Consider the following 13970-nt stretch of genomic DNA (forward strand, 5'->3'; position numbering starts at 1 on the left):
TTATTATTTTTAGAACCATAAATCAAACTGAATTAGTCTACCAAAAAAAAAATTAAAAACAGTCAATATCAACCTCAGCCAATTTTTGATGTCTTAATTAACATAAATGTTGTGTATAAACTCATGTGCAGGAATAGGACATACTAAAATGATCAGCACAAAGAAATTCAAGGCCAAGAAGGAAGGAAAAAAGCACTAGTCAACATTGTTTTTTGGTTGTTGTTGTTGTTGGGGTTTTTTGTTGTTTTTGTGGGGGGTTTGGCAGAATTTATGCAAGCTTAGCTGAACACAGACTCTCCTAATTTGGTGAATGCAAGTGAAATGGAGTGAAAGTAGGTCTTGCCACGCTGTTACATGTACACCTAAATAGCAGGTTCGTTGGTTTCAAGAGATGTTTATTTACAGAAATGAAGGACAGCGTCTGCAGTGACTTAACATTAGTCATTTTACCATGCAAATGAGCTATGTTAGCTGAAAGGAAGATTTTTTTTTTTTTTTTTTTTTAAATTCTGAGGAACAGTCAAATGGCACCAAGCTACACTGTTGCTGTTAGTCAGAAAGCAGTCATGAATCATTCACCATTGTCTTGTGACTTAAAAGGTTTTGATAGCCATGTTCTTCACAATGGCCCTGCTTGCACCACCTTTTACACCATGCTCCTTCATTATACATTGTGGGCCTTATGGTAGGTTCACTAGAATCCTGAACCACTGTGCTCAGTGTCTGCACTCCGCCTGTATCTCTCTAAGAGCAAGCAAGGCGGCTGTAATAGCTACCCACTAATGTGATGAGACAATCCTGCCTTAATTGCACAGTCTAATAGTCAGGCCATGTACCTGATAATTGGAAGCATTTCCCTGCTAAACAGCAATAAATTTCACATGATATTCTTAGCGCTTTTACCATGCCAACCTCTAGCAAAACAGCATTTTTTTGTTTGTTTACCTAGATAGGTTAAGGACAAGAAAGGGCTCCTTTTTCTTTCTAGACATACACACTTGCATCTACAGTGCTGTATTGATCAGACAGAACTAAATAGCCATCCAACAAAGGAAACTTAGTCCCAACAGGCAGAGTGACTGATGAGAAAGTTGCAGACTGTTTCAGCAAGAGAGGAAGAGAGAGAGGGAGAGAGAGAGATAGAGAGAGAGAGAGAGAGAGAGAGAGAGAGAGAGAGAGAGAGAGAGAGAGAGAGACTCAAAGTGGCCAGTGGTGGAATCTCAGTGATACAGCAGTCTTTCGTTCTCCCATCATTCTATTTTGACCTGTCATGACAAAGCAACACCCATGGTTCACAGAGTCTATTTCACCTCCCACTATGCACTTGTCAGTAGTACGAAAATGTTGAACTTTTTTCACCACAATTTCTGTCTTTAGTGCACTAAGCCCCATCCCAGTGGGCAGCAGTGTGGGCGAGGGACTGTAGATTATGTTCTCACCCTTGCCCTCAACCATACTAGAGAGGCCAGCTCTGTTAGCAAAACCATTTAAGCCATTGCTTTGCTTGTTACATGGGTTACAGTTGCATTTTTAACCACAGAACAGGACTGTAATTGGTTTGAAGTGCTTTTACCATTCTCATCAATAGGAAACAGTATGACAGTTCATCTAACCTCCTATTTCTGTCTGGTCAAGCTAGCGAGAAGCATTGATATAATAATATCAACTGATATAATAATAATAGCAACAAAAAACTCACTTTTTAACATACGAGGTATGTTGCAAATACAGGGCAGTTCAGGCCAGTACAAGATGTTTAAGTTTTAACAATCCTAATTAGAATTAGTTAACAAGAAGAAAGCCCCCAAAGTGAGCGACAGAGTGCTATGATTACCCATGCAAGATAGGGTACGGTGTGAAAGAGTTCTATGTACAGCAGGATTTTAATATTTTAACCTGCTCTAATTATGCCCTGCATTTTGTGTTTATCTGTTTCACATGTTTACCTCAGTTGGCATGTGTGTGTGTGCGTGTGCGTGTGTGTGTGTGTGTGTGTGTGTGTGTGTGTGAGAGAGAGAAAGACGGAGAGAGAGAGAGTTCGCATGCTCTCGGTAGTTGCCTAATTGATTCATTTCTGCTGTGACTAATTATGCAGTTAAATATAAACTCTATAAAGTGGAGAGTAAGTTGATCCATAAAGGGAACATGAGTAGGTAGCACTGAGCTACCTCACACTGGAGCCATTTCTCTGTGACTGTTCTATCTGCCCATGAAGAGGTTGTGCAGATCCCCACTTAGCAGGTTAAGTAACCTGGTGACAGCAATTTTACAATCGATATGAATTCCATACCGTCCTAACACAGCATGCTAAAAAAAAAAAAAAGAAATTAATCACAGATGTATGAGGATTTAACGTCACATAAAGAAAAAGGGAAAAGACAGGACTGGAAAGTGGCCTTCTGTACTCCCTCAGACATCAGCAGAACCTGACCAATTTCCTCAGTTCACAGACTGTAATGACATTTTTCTAGATGATGTTATTCTCTTGAAATGGATACTGAATAAGGTCAAGGTAACCAAAGAAACACACTCAATCTCCTGAACAAATACATCACATTTGTTTTAAGTCTGTATCAGTAGCACCAGAGCCTTCACTCATATTTGGCTTAGACCATCCCTAAACTAATCTGAAGTAGAGAATTATAAAGCAGGTAAAATTACCAGATCAAAATGTCTGGTACAAGTCTGTGTTCTTGACAGTGCATTCCTGCTGAAACACTGTCAATCAATGCATTTAAATACTGACAGTTATGAGCGATAAAGAAAATATATGCTAATGTTACATTGGTGAGAGGGGAAAATGATCACAGTGGTGACTTCTGACACTTTTATTACTGTAACTCTTTACTCCTTGAGGAATATACTGATCTGTCACAAGTACAGGCCTACCTTTATCAGTGTCATATTACAGATCTCTGCAGAATGTTTATTTCAAATGTATAAACTGATTGATAGCCGCTGGTAAATTTGAGAGAATGTATCTTCTCCTGCATGCAATATTTAGCTATGAAATCCATATAGGCTGCAGGGAGTTCTTCATATAACTGTGGGATTAGGTTTGTCATTTGACACATGAACTCCTGGTGTCTAAGACCACGTGATCGGATGACAACAGCTTTAATTGTGTGCCTCCCGTAGTACAAGTGGCTAAGGATTTAATGAGGTTAAACTGCTAATTACAGATACTTTGCAGTAATGCTGGTTAAAAAGGAACCCCATGACCAATTTCACCCTACTTTAGCCAAGACAAAGGGTGGGTATGTATTAGAATTAGAATTAGAATTAGAATTAGAATTAGGATTAGAATTAGAATTAGAATCACTTTATTCACCTAATGAACAATGTACACAGGAATTTGACATGGCGATACAGTGCAATGAAACAAAGAGATCAGAGTGAGACATAGAAGAGCACACTAGGAAGAAGTAAAAGTGAGAGTGAAAGGAGAAAGGAGACATGATAAAATAAATAAAATAACCGTAGATAAGAATAATATAGAATATTTGACCATTAATAATATAGAATATATGACCATGACAAATAGCTGGGGCCAATATACAATCTGTACAAAGAAAAGCTGAATGTATTGACGGTGTGTGGATTAATTCCCATTGAGAAAATCTGTTTACACACAGAGGATGACTTTTTGCCTGTGAGGATTCCAATAAATGTTGAAGTCTCCTTGACATTTAAGTGTGTGTAGTCATAAGTGGAGAGTGCGTCTCATTGACAGCAGAACTCAATAAGAGCCAAGCTCCCTTTGGTGCTCTCTAGGCTGACAGACACTGCTAAACTGACAGTGTACTCCCATGTCACTGACACGTAATGTCAAAATAGTGACCCTGCTGTGCTGGGACCTGCTAAACTCCTAAAAGCATCATTATATGTTGCAAAATACAAGCGAATATCCAACCTTTGAGGGGTTTTTTTGTTTGTTTGTTTGTTGGTTGGTTTTGTTTGTTTTACCAAAACTACAGCATCTACAGCTTGGACTGCTGCCTCCAAGTTCCAGAATATAGCTACATGTCCATAATCACAATATGTTCTGAAGATAGCCGTGTATCTTTGCTTAGCTAAAGATGATGATATGAAGTGATATCTGCAATGTTGTCAATGCCTGAACAACACGTGCTAATCATAATGTTGCATCATGGTGTGCAGCTGCCCTTGTGCATTGCAAAAGGGGTCCCACTGATCTGACACATGGGGCCACACACATATACACTGAAAAACAGCAAACCAGACCCAGAGGAACAGTGCAGCTCAGATCAAGAGAGGCAGAGAAATGAAGAAATAGCGAGAATGCAGGTACAGGTCAGAAAACAGCCCGACGTAAAAAAAACGAAAAAAAAAAAAGATAAAAACAGAGAGCGAGAAATAAGAAAGAGAGGGATAAAAAGCGTTGAGCAAATGAACAAATGGTTTTGTATGGATCTATGTATGTGTACATGTCAGTCGTGCATACATCACTGGCACGCACAGCACTAATTTATCTGTGGAGGCTTAGCAGCAGGATCCATCACTCAAACAGGCTTGCTTGATTCCCAGGCGTCCTACAGGCAGTTTTATCAGGCAACATGAGAAGCCATCATCCCCCAGCACGCTGCCACCCCTGGACGCTCCGCAGACCATTATCAAGCTGCTCCGCATGCACGCCGCATTTTAATCAGGGGCTTGCATCAGACGCCGGTATACGTACAGAAAAGTTGGCAAATTAATTATCCTAGGGATTCACTTTATAGCGCAGGTCTAATGGATGAAGCCGTTCTTCCGGTCTGGCAGTATATCTTTCTCAGATAGAACTAGGCTTGCACTTTTGGATGTTTATTCCTGCTCAGGCTATATGTGTCTCTCTTTCTAAATTGCAGCAGCTATGAAGGATCAGTCTGGCTGGGTGCTGTGATTAATGTTCTCCAATTGTTTCCTCTTGCATAAAACGGGCGTCTTTCATGCAGCCTAGCCAGTGCTGACAAATGCCAGCACAGTGAGGGGAAACTACAGCAGGGTTTGGAGATGAGTGATCCTCAGTGCCTCTCTTCTGGATCCCCAGAGAGTGAGAGATCAGTGTGCAGACGCCCCTATTCCCGTGCCTCTGCATCTCTGTTCTTATTTGATGTCGACAGAGGGTTGCACTGAGGTTACAGCTCTTAAGAGGGGGACAGATGAAGGTTTTTTTTTTTGGGGCGGGGGGGGGGGGTTCCACGTCGTGATAAATTGGGCTTCCTCACACCACCAGCACAAAGTCTTTCATGTGTTTTTTCTCTACTTCTCCACTGCTCTGGTTCAAAATTTTGTCAACTAACCATTCTTCTATTGAAACCCGAGTGTGTCGCTAGTGATAGAACAGAATTTCAAAAGTTCTTGTGTATAATAATAATGTGAAAATAGGCAATAAAAAAGCTCACAGTGTCTTTTTTGTTCTTGTAGTGGCTAAATGGGAGAACAATTCATGTATTAATTATGCATGTCTTAGTCAGGATGATTCAGTTTGTGAGCGTGGCTCTGATAGTGAAGACATAATAAGGAAGTGATGGACATGTAGCCTTAGAGAATATTTGTCCAGGAGACCCAGATTATGTTGCCGTTTTGCTAATGGAGCTGAGGGGGAAAATGTATTCTGCTTAAAGACAGGAAAGCATTGCATGGCACAGGGAGAGAAAAATGATTGTTTTTATGCTGACAGTTTGCTATTTGGCAAGCAGACCGCATCAAAATGCTGGTCTGCATGAAAAAAAGTAATTAGCCTAATGTGTTTGTATTAAAATGCATTCAGGAAAATGTACAGTGCTGTTTCATTGAAAAATATTAGAGATAGACTGCAAAGAAGCACTGGAGATATAACACGTATGCCTCCCTGAATGAAAAAGTAAATTCTGCTCATTAGATTCTACCATCGCAGTGAGAAAACCTTACCTTGCAGACAGCGTGCGGTCCGTGATCAACAGTATATAATGCAGTAGAATGTCTGTCTAGGATAATGATGCTCAAAGTAGGAGCCGTGTGTGTCAAATTCAGTGTGCAGAAGCTCACAGACAGAATTTGACACAGCCATATTCTGTGTGTGGAAAGTGTGTGAGTACACTGCGTTTGAACAGTCATATGCATAGATTCCAGCCATTCCAGCCTCTGCACATGAAACGGTTTGAACTGACTGACTGAAAAAACAGGCAGAGGCTGATTCTCAGATGCCAACATCCACGTCCCATAATGGACACAGGGCTAAATGACTCATCACTCTAAACAGCCTCCAGATAACTCCATCGCTGGGGCCTTGCAACTGATTTCATATCCGTGGGCTATCACAGCAGGGTGGCTAGCATGAGGCATGAGATATCTGTCCTCCAGTACTGCAGTATGGATGTCTGTCTCTGGTGCTGACAAAAAAGAACTGCATATGTAGTGACAATGTCTATTGCATGTATGTCAGGCCTTTCAGCTTCTCTCACAAAGCCTGTCTACTAAAAAAAAAAAATTGCACTAATCACTCTTGCTGGTTGAGGAGATTGATTAGATGAAAAAAAAAATTACAAGCCTATCTACGCTCTCCATGTAAAATCAAAGATGAAACACAGAAAATATATTTTTAAAATTTTAGTTCTGCCTCACTTGTTCATGATAAGAGGATAATCATCCTTGTTCCAAAGGAGAAGCAAAAAAGAAAAGAGAAGGGAGGCATAAATTCATCACAAAAAAAAAGAAAAAGAACAAGACAAAAAAAAAAACACTGAAAATTGTAGAAACAGAAGTGCTCGCGTATTATATTTCAAACAAAGCAAGTATGTCAAAGCTTAATATTTACAAGGTAACAGATCTCCTGTAATGTAGCGCTAGAGCTGTAGTTTATACCTCTGCCACTTTAATGGCTACGCTTCCTGGCAAAAAGGCAAAAGAAGCCCAACTCTGGGGCTTATCAAAAGGTGTGCTTCCATCCTGTAAATTAATTACACCACGCTGAACTTTGAGAGCAAGTGCCAATGGGTTTAACATCCAGAAAAGAGCAAAGGAAAGGTCACAGTGAAAAGGAAGCCTCTAATCACCGAAAGTGAATACAGACGCAATGGCATTACTGCCAAATCATATCAGGGGTTGAGCAAACCCATGCTCTCACTTACAGCTAATTAACAACACATGCCAATATTAAGGTTAGGCCTATTATACATTGTTGTTAGCAACAGTGTTATCTTATTGTTATTGACTGTGCTGTAAGGGACAGATTTGATGGGGAAATGGAGATCATATGCTTTGCTCGACAGGCAAAATGTTTGAAATAGATTTTGTATAGACCATCCACTTAATGTTTGTATAACGTCCTGCCTTCCCTCACATTAATCTCTAGCAGAGTGAAGGAGGCAGATTAAGTGTTTGAGTGCATTGTTCTGTAGACACAGCTGTCCTAATGGAGCCTTTCAGAACTACCTCACCCTCTCAAACCGTAGCGCTACATTTGCTTTAAAAATATTTCATTATTCTTCCCTACTCTCACACACTACTATGGTTTTCACGGGGGCAGAACACAACAGGACAACGGTGCCTGAAGAACTCTGAATGTGAACACTGTCTAATGGACTTCGTATGCAAAACAACCATCTCATAAGGAGTGAGGCTGTACTGATATAACTATATGCATTCATTCAATTACATGATGGTGCCTGGGCTTTTACAGTGCTACATGTGCGCTTTAATGATTCCCACGAGGGTACATTCACAGCTTCAGTGTTACAACATGAAATCACATGGATTCTCATGGACATTCCACATGATCAGGGAATGTGCTCTGTGTGAACTGGGATTATGAGTTAAAAAAAAAAAATAATGAAACCTCTAAGACTGAATTATTTTAACTAACTCCTTTTCATCTTCATGCATGACATCATAGGGGGCATCTTTCAGGGTTTTATTAAATGTTACTTATCACTGTCAAAGTGAGTTGACGTCACAATATGAAAAACTGTTGCTATGCAGGAACTACAGCCTGTAGTGCTATAAGAGATTCATGTTATTTCTCTCCAAATATTTAAAGGATAGCAAAGCTTTCTCTGTTGTTAAAAATAGCTCCGGAGCTACGGCTTAAAGTACCTTGAACAATGTCAACTACTGTAACAGCGTTACATGATAACAGTCAATAGTAAAATAAGGTCCTTTCAACAGCCTGGAATCTGATACCACGCAAAAATCAACAAAAGCCTCAAGATCAGTCAACACTGTTCAGCATCATTATTCAGCTAAAGCATTCAGATAGAAGTCTGCATTTCAAATGCTGCACTATGATTACACATTCCAAAAGACCATAAAGCATCACTGCATGACAAGGACATGAACCCAGCTGGACAAAGGAGATTTATTTTTTATAACTGATACAAACTGAGAGCCAAATCTCTAAAATCAAAGCTCAAAATATATTCCCAGTGGGTTTACTATTAGTTGTTTTCATATGTTTTTAATATGCGCAGCATACTTTCTGAATTTACCTATATGGAATTGTGGTTTGTCCATTAAAAGAAGTAGATGGAAATTAACTGTCTGGCTGTTGACGAGACAGTCCTAATTGTTGTTACTGATTCTCCTGCATACGCTGACTGAAAGTTGTTTCAAAAACACATTATAAATAATGTTCGATATTGTTCCCATTAGTTTCCCATTTAGTCTTTTTTTGCACTGTTTCCAGTCACCAAAACAACAATACACCCTATGAGTGTTTTCAAACATATAAAAGAATCCCACTGTTCTTTGGGTAATCAGAAAAGGGGAGCGTTTTCAGTGTAAGTGATGACAATTATCATTCAGAGAACTCAAAGTTCTCTGCAAAAAGATTCACTATAATGATTATGAAGTAAACAAAGTTATTCACCACTAAAACTTTTTTTCCACCATTCCCACCTTTGAGCGCAAAAAAAAAAAAAAAAAAAAATCAAGCGAAAGTCATTGTTGAGAAGGTTATCTATAATAATTATGTGGCAGCTGTGGCACTATAACTATCTTCAAAGCGACTGATTAATGAGACAAATAACAACATGGCATGCAGAATCAGCTTTGTTAATTCACGTCGTTCAAAAAAAGAACTGTATAGTCTCTCTTAAAACCCCTGAGAGACTTGCTACTATTTATGAAGGACATGATAATAACCCAAGAACAAATAATGGGATATATAAAATCATTGTGTCCACAGTAATGGACAAAATAACAGGAAACAGCGCTGTGATCGTCATTACCAACAATCCAGACATCATTAAGAGTGATCAGGACATAAAAAGCCTACTCTTACCCCTTGCTATCTCTGTGTATCTTTCAGAAAGCGGAGCCTTCAAAAGGCAGCTTTGAACTCTACTGCAATTATGTGGAAAATTGCTATTGAGCTGAGCTTGACTCAATACTTCCACCTAGCTTTCTGTCCATAGAAGACACTGCTGGTTTGGAGGATGGAGAGACATTTAGTATAAAGAAAAAGTGTGAACGCATCATACCTTACCTGAACCCCTTCCCACATTTCCTAACATATAAACAAATGTCTAAAGACAGACGCAAATATTTTCACATAACAGTTATATTTTACGCTTTAAAGAATGTATGCACCTGCAAACCAAACGCAATTCATTTTGAACCAATACCTCAGCTGTGACATCCAACCCATGACCTTATGGACGTGCAGTACTGATAAGAATCCTCACCGTTCATTTTTCCTGAGATCAACCAAATATTAAGCTAAAGCTGAAACGATCGACTCGAGAAGCATTCAACGATGAATCACTTACCCTCTTGGACTGCTTGAAAAGGGTTGTTGGGCTCAATAAATTTAATGGAGTGGGTGATTTTCTCACTCTGCAAAATGTCATCGTTGAGGCTGAGGTCTGAGACCGCCATCTGGAACACCTCATCATCCCTCACAGCGTTCTCCTCGAAAATGGCACCTGTTGAGAGACGCATTCCATTTATAAATTAATGCACCATTAAAAACACATAATTTGAGATGAACTCTTGCTAAATAAGTGTGTTTGGTCTCTGAAATAATAAGCGCAAGCCGGGGAATTTCTTCTTGCTCGACTTCCGACTTTCTTTAAAGGCCCCTGCAGGACAGTTGGTTTTGTTTTTCTTGAGAATTTATTGCTTACTAGGTTCAAATTCACAGTTTTGGGTGAGCATCATCAGTCTCACTGAAAAAACACCATTCTTCAGTATGCATGGTTGAGTGAGTTTCTTCCAGAGACCAACTGTGCATATATTTCAGCACCGAGGACAGCTACTGAAGACAGTTTAACTCTAAGGGGAGAAAACAACTCTAAAAGAATGTTTGTGTGTATATTTGTTGGTTCGTTTGTTGATTGTCAACTTTTATAAAGACCTGTGTTGATATGCGTCCTATGGGTTACCTGTTACCTCTATACCTACAGATATTAGATTTAAAATTTACTGATCTTGGGTGCACGGGCTTTTTAATGAGCATAAAAATCATTGATATATATTTGTTTTCCTTCCAATTTGAACATTAGGAACATGGGATGCTTTAAATGAAATGACCTCATGGATGAAGATGTAACCACTCGTTTTGTGTTTCGAAATGAGGCAGTGGCATCCGTCCGCTGTACAGGTGGCCGGGAGAATAGGCAGTCAGACAGGTAAAATTTTGTTGATGTATAACTGTTGTGCGCCTCTTATTTAGCAGAAATGGGAGTGTCGCATCTGCTCATTCTATTTGCCAGTGAGGGCAGACTGGATCCCCAGTGTCTGAACTCGCCTTCCAATTACCAGGTTGGATGGCCAGGGCCTCTCTAAATCACCACATCGCCCTGTAAATCATTTACTGTCGGGCTCTGAATTCACAGGACAGCCCTATTTTCTTTTGCCTTCCGAAAGCGAATTTTGGGTCAAATTGATAACATGAGCGGATGTGACAAAGTGGAAGTATTGGGCACAGGAGAGGACACAGTTTGTGGCACACAACATTTGTTCATGTGTTCACCTGTGAGTCACAAAGAGGAGGCATCTGGGTGAAAGCATGCGTATGAGTCATCCACAATCTTAATGAATTATTACCTCTGTTTAAAAATCAGATTGTGGGTTTTTGCTTCTACATTGAAAACTGTATGATGTTTTATTGGGTAGCAGCAAGCACAAATAAGGCTAGGCTAGCAATTAACCAAGATTTCTGTCAAAAGTCTGTTTTCTTATTGTCCTTATTGTCATTAAAATGGTGAGTGCCGTATTAGACCAACTTGAATGAACTGATAGTTTCATTAAAACTTTGTAATTTATAAAATAACCGTTCAAATTTTGACCAACTTGCCTTCATGTACTCTTAATATATGAATACAGTCATATTACTTAACATGGCAATCATAAAACCATTATCCCCACCCTATCAATTTAGTTCTTAATAACTGTGGCAGCTTCATAGCTCAATTTCTCCAGTTTGTGTCTTTAAAATCTAAGTCTCAGAGTGACTGAGAGAGTGGCAAGGTGGGTCAAGCAGATAACTTAAGGACATAAACAAGACAAGACAGATGCCTCCTGAGGAGCGGTAGATGTCGCATTGTCATATTTTATTTCAAGAACCCTCAGTAAGTTAGACCTCCTGTTGAGGCTTTGAGCCTTGTTTGAAGCAGACACTGTGTTGGCAATGTTTTGAATGTTGGGGGTTGGGTGTGAGCATTTAATGTTTCCAAATGCCGACTATTCAATTTATTATGATGCAGCACAGTTTTAGAATGGAGACAACAGTGAAAGTATTAGGCCAGGTGGCAAACTACAATACTATGCAGGGGTCTGTTTTTGTCTTGTTTCTTTTTCTTCTTTTGTTTGTTTGTTTGTTTGTTTTTGGTGTGTGTTTTTTTCTAAATGGCATGAGACACAGTAGTTATTCCAGGGACGTAAAGGGGTTTTCAATTGGACCCTGTAACTGAGCTGTGAAAAAAAGTAACATTTATGGAATGGTTACAGTTACAGAGAGAAGCCCTCATATGCCATATCTTATAATTTATAAGAATTGTAGTAATACGAATGATACAGTATATGTTACTCCTCAATGAAATTCTACATGTCAGTCTTCTAAAGTGTCCATGCCACAAATCCAACGGATGCCGATTTTTTACTTGACAGCTGTGCAACATTCTCTACCAGTGGGACGAGAGCTAAAGACGTTGCCTTTTAGGCGTGTGCAAAAACTAAGACCTTATATGACAAAGGATTCAGTCCTGTGAACTGCAGGTGTGGAATTGTACGTTCAAGTGGTAAATCTATTCCATATGTGTGTGTGCGTACATATATACGTATAGAAGTGTGTGTGTGTGTGTGTGTGTGTGTGTGAAAGAGAGAGAGAGAAGTCATATCAATAAAAGCAAAAAGAGTTTGGATTAAGGTGAGGTTGAATTAATGTTTCGATTTCGATTGATTGGAAATGCTGTGTTTTAATTTGAGGTGTCTTTGTCACATAATGACTGGACTTCCCGGCCAAAGCGCCCCCCCCCCCCTTTTCTGGAACCCAAATGCCCCAATGTCAGGGAACCAAACGTATAAAATCCATTTAAAGTTCGTGAAATGTCTTATTGTCGCTGTGTTCCGAGACTACGCTATAAAATGCCATTCTCTGTCTCAAAGACGTAAGAATAAGCACTTGTCCCTCGTGTCGTTTATTTGTTTCACAAGCCTTAATTAAGATTTCACTCACGTTCCATACAAAGTTCAAGCTTATACATGGGAGGGGGAGGAAAAGGAAAAGCCAGCCCTCCCACACACATTGGTTTAGTTTGCCTTTGCTCACCAAATGAGTTAGCCTTTTTTGGTCACTTGAAATTCAACTGTATGTTGAATAGCTAATGTTGCTATAATCACATTTCCAGTCATGTATTTGACTGTCACGGAGGTCAGACTTCTGGTGATACTCTGAAACTGGGTTTAACAAAAAAGGGATTTTTTCATCTTGATCGACATCTACTTTATTGCAACCACCACCTCCTCGATTTGAATTCAAACCAATGACCGATGAAAATTTCTCCACGATACAATGGTTCTCTGCATTTCTGGTTAGTCTTTTCAAATAATTAGCTCTAATTCCTCTTTAGCCCGTCAGTCCGGACGTTACCTGTGTTTAAACACCATTCGTGCTCAAAACGAACATTCACGTATTATATGCATTCAGTAGGTTTGAGCAGCCCATTTTCAAATTTGCTGTGTCTATTTGTCAAAGCTTCTTACCGATGTGAATGATGGAGTCCGCTCCCACTGAATTGCATTGCAATATCCCAAAGCAAAGGCATATTATCAGCAATTCCATTTCCGATTTTTGCTAAAGCAGCTCATCCACGGTTCCTCGGACTTAGGTAAATTCCCAGTAAGCAACAATACAATCTCAGGAACAGACACTGCAGTTCTCAATATGAGTGATTCAGTGGAGAAAATAAAAGTGCACAAGATCAGTAAAATGGCAACAGTTCCCAAGGAAAAAAAGACGAGCAAGTAGTAGGAGGGGAAAACGGACGGAGGGAGAAAAGATAGAGAAATATTCGACACTTGCGAGAAAAGCACAGAATCCGGTGCTCTCTCTGTAGGTCTCGCTCTTTCCAGCGCTCGCGGAGTCTGAGACATAACAAACTGCAAACTGCGGAGGAGGGACACCCCCGCGCGCTCGCTTGCTCGCTCGCTCTCTCGATTTGCCCGAACCACGTGACTGCAGAGAATTTCTATCTAGCCCGCTAAGCTGTCCGCGGAAAGCAGGGAGAGATGGAATTCGTACAAGCCAGAGAGAGGTTTCGGCGGTCAGAACATATCCCAGAGGGTGACACTATCAGTTTTGCGGACACTGCACTAAGACATCAACCAGGGAAACTTAAAGACAAAAGAGGGAAGACATGCACGCTCAGATCTTGACGTGAAAGCAGACCCCTTGTCTCGAAGATCAAGTTACTCTGCGCAAAGCATGTATGGGTAACTTTCTAGTTTAGGATAAACAGTCTTGTTGCCTGCTGCCATGTATACCGCCC

The 13970-nt window shown here is 40.0% G+C and overlaps 1 protein-coding gene across 1 annotated transcript in view; it reads right to left on the bottom strand.

Moving 5' to 3' along the window:
- The window catches only part of grid1b (glutamate receptor, ionotropic, delta 1b), a 209147-nt gene extending 195883 nt beyond the window's left edge, over window positions 1-13264 (bottom strand). The window contains exons 1-2 of the mRNA XM_030774568.1: window positions 13186-13264; window positions 9750-9905 (exon numbers count right to left, since the gene is read on the bottom strand). Coding sequence (XP_030630428.1) covers window positions 9750-9905; window positions 13186-13264 — 235 coding nt within the window. The remainder of the gene's footprint in view (window positions 1-9749; window positions 9906-13185) is intronic.
- Between the last annotated feature and the right edge of the window lie 706 nt (window positions 13265-13970).

Source organism: Chanos chanos, chromosome 5 (assembly GCF_902362185.1).
Source record: "Chanos chanos chromosome 5, fChaCha1.1, whole genome shotgun sequence".
Taxonomy (NCBI): Eukaryota; Metazoa; Chordata; class Actinopteri; order Gonorynchiformes; family Chanidae; genus Chanos; species Chanos chanos.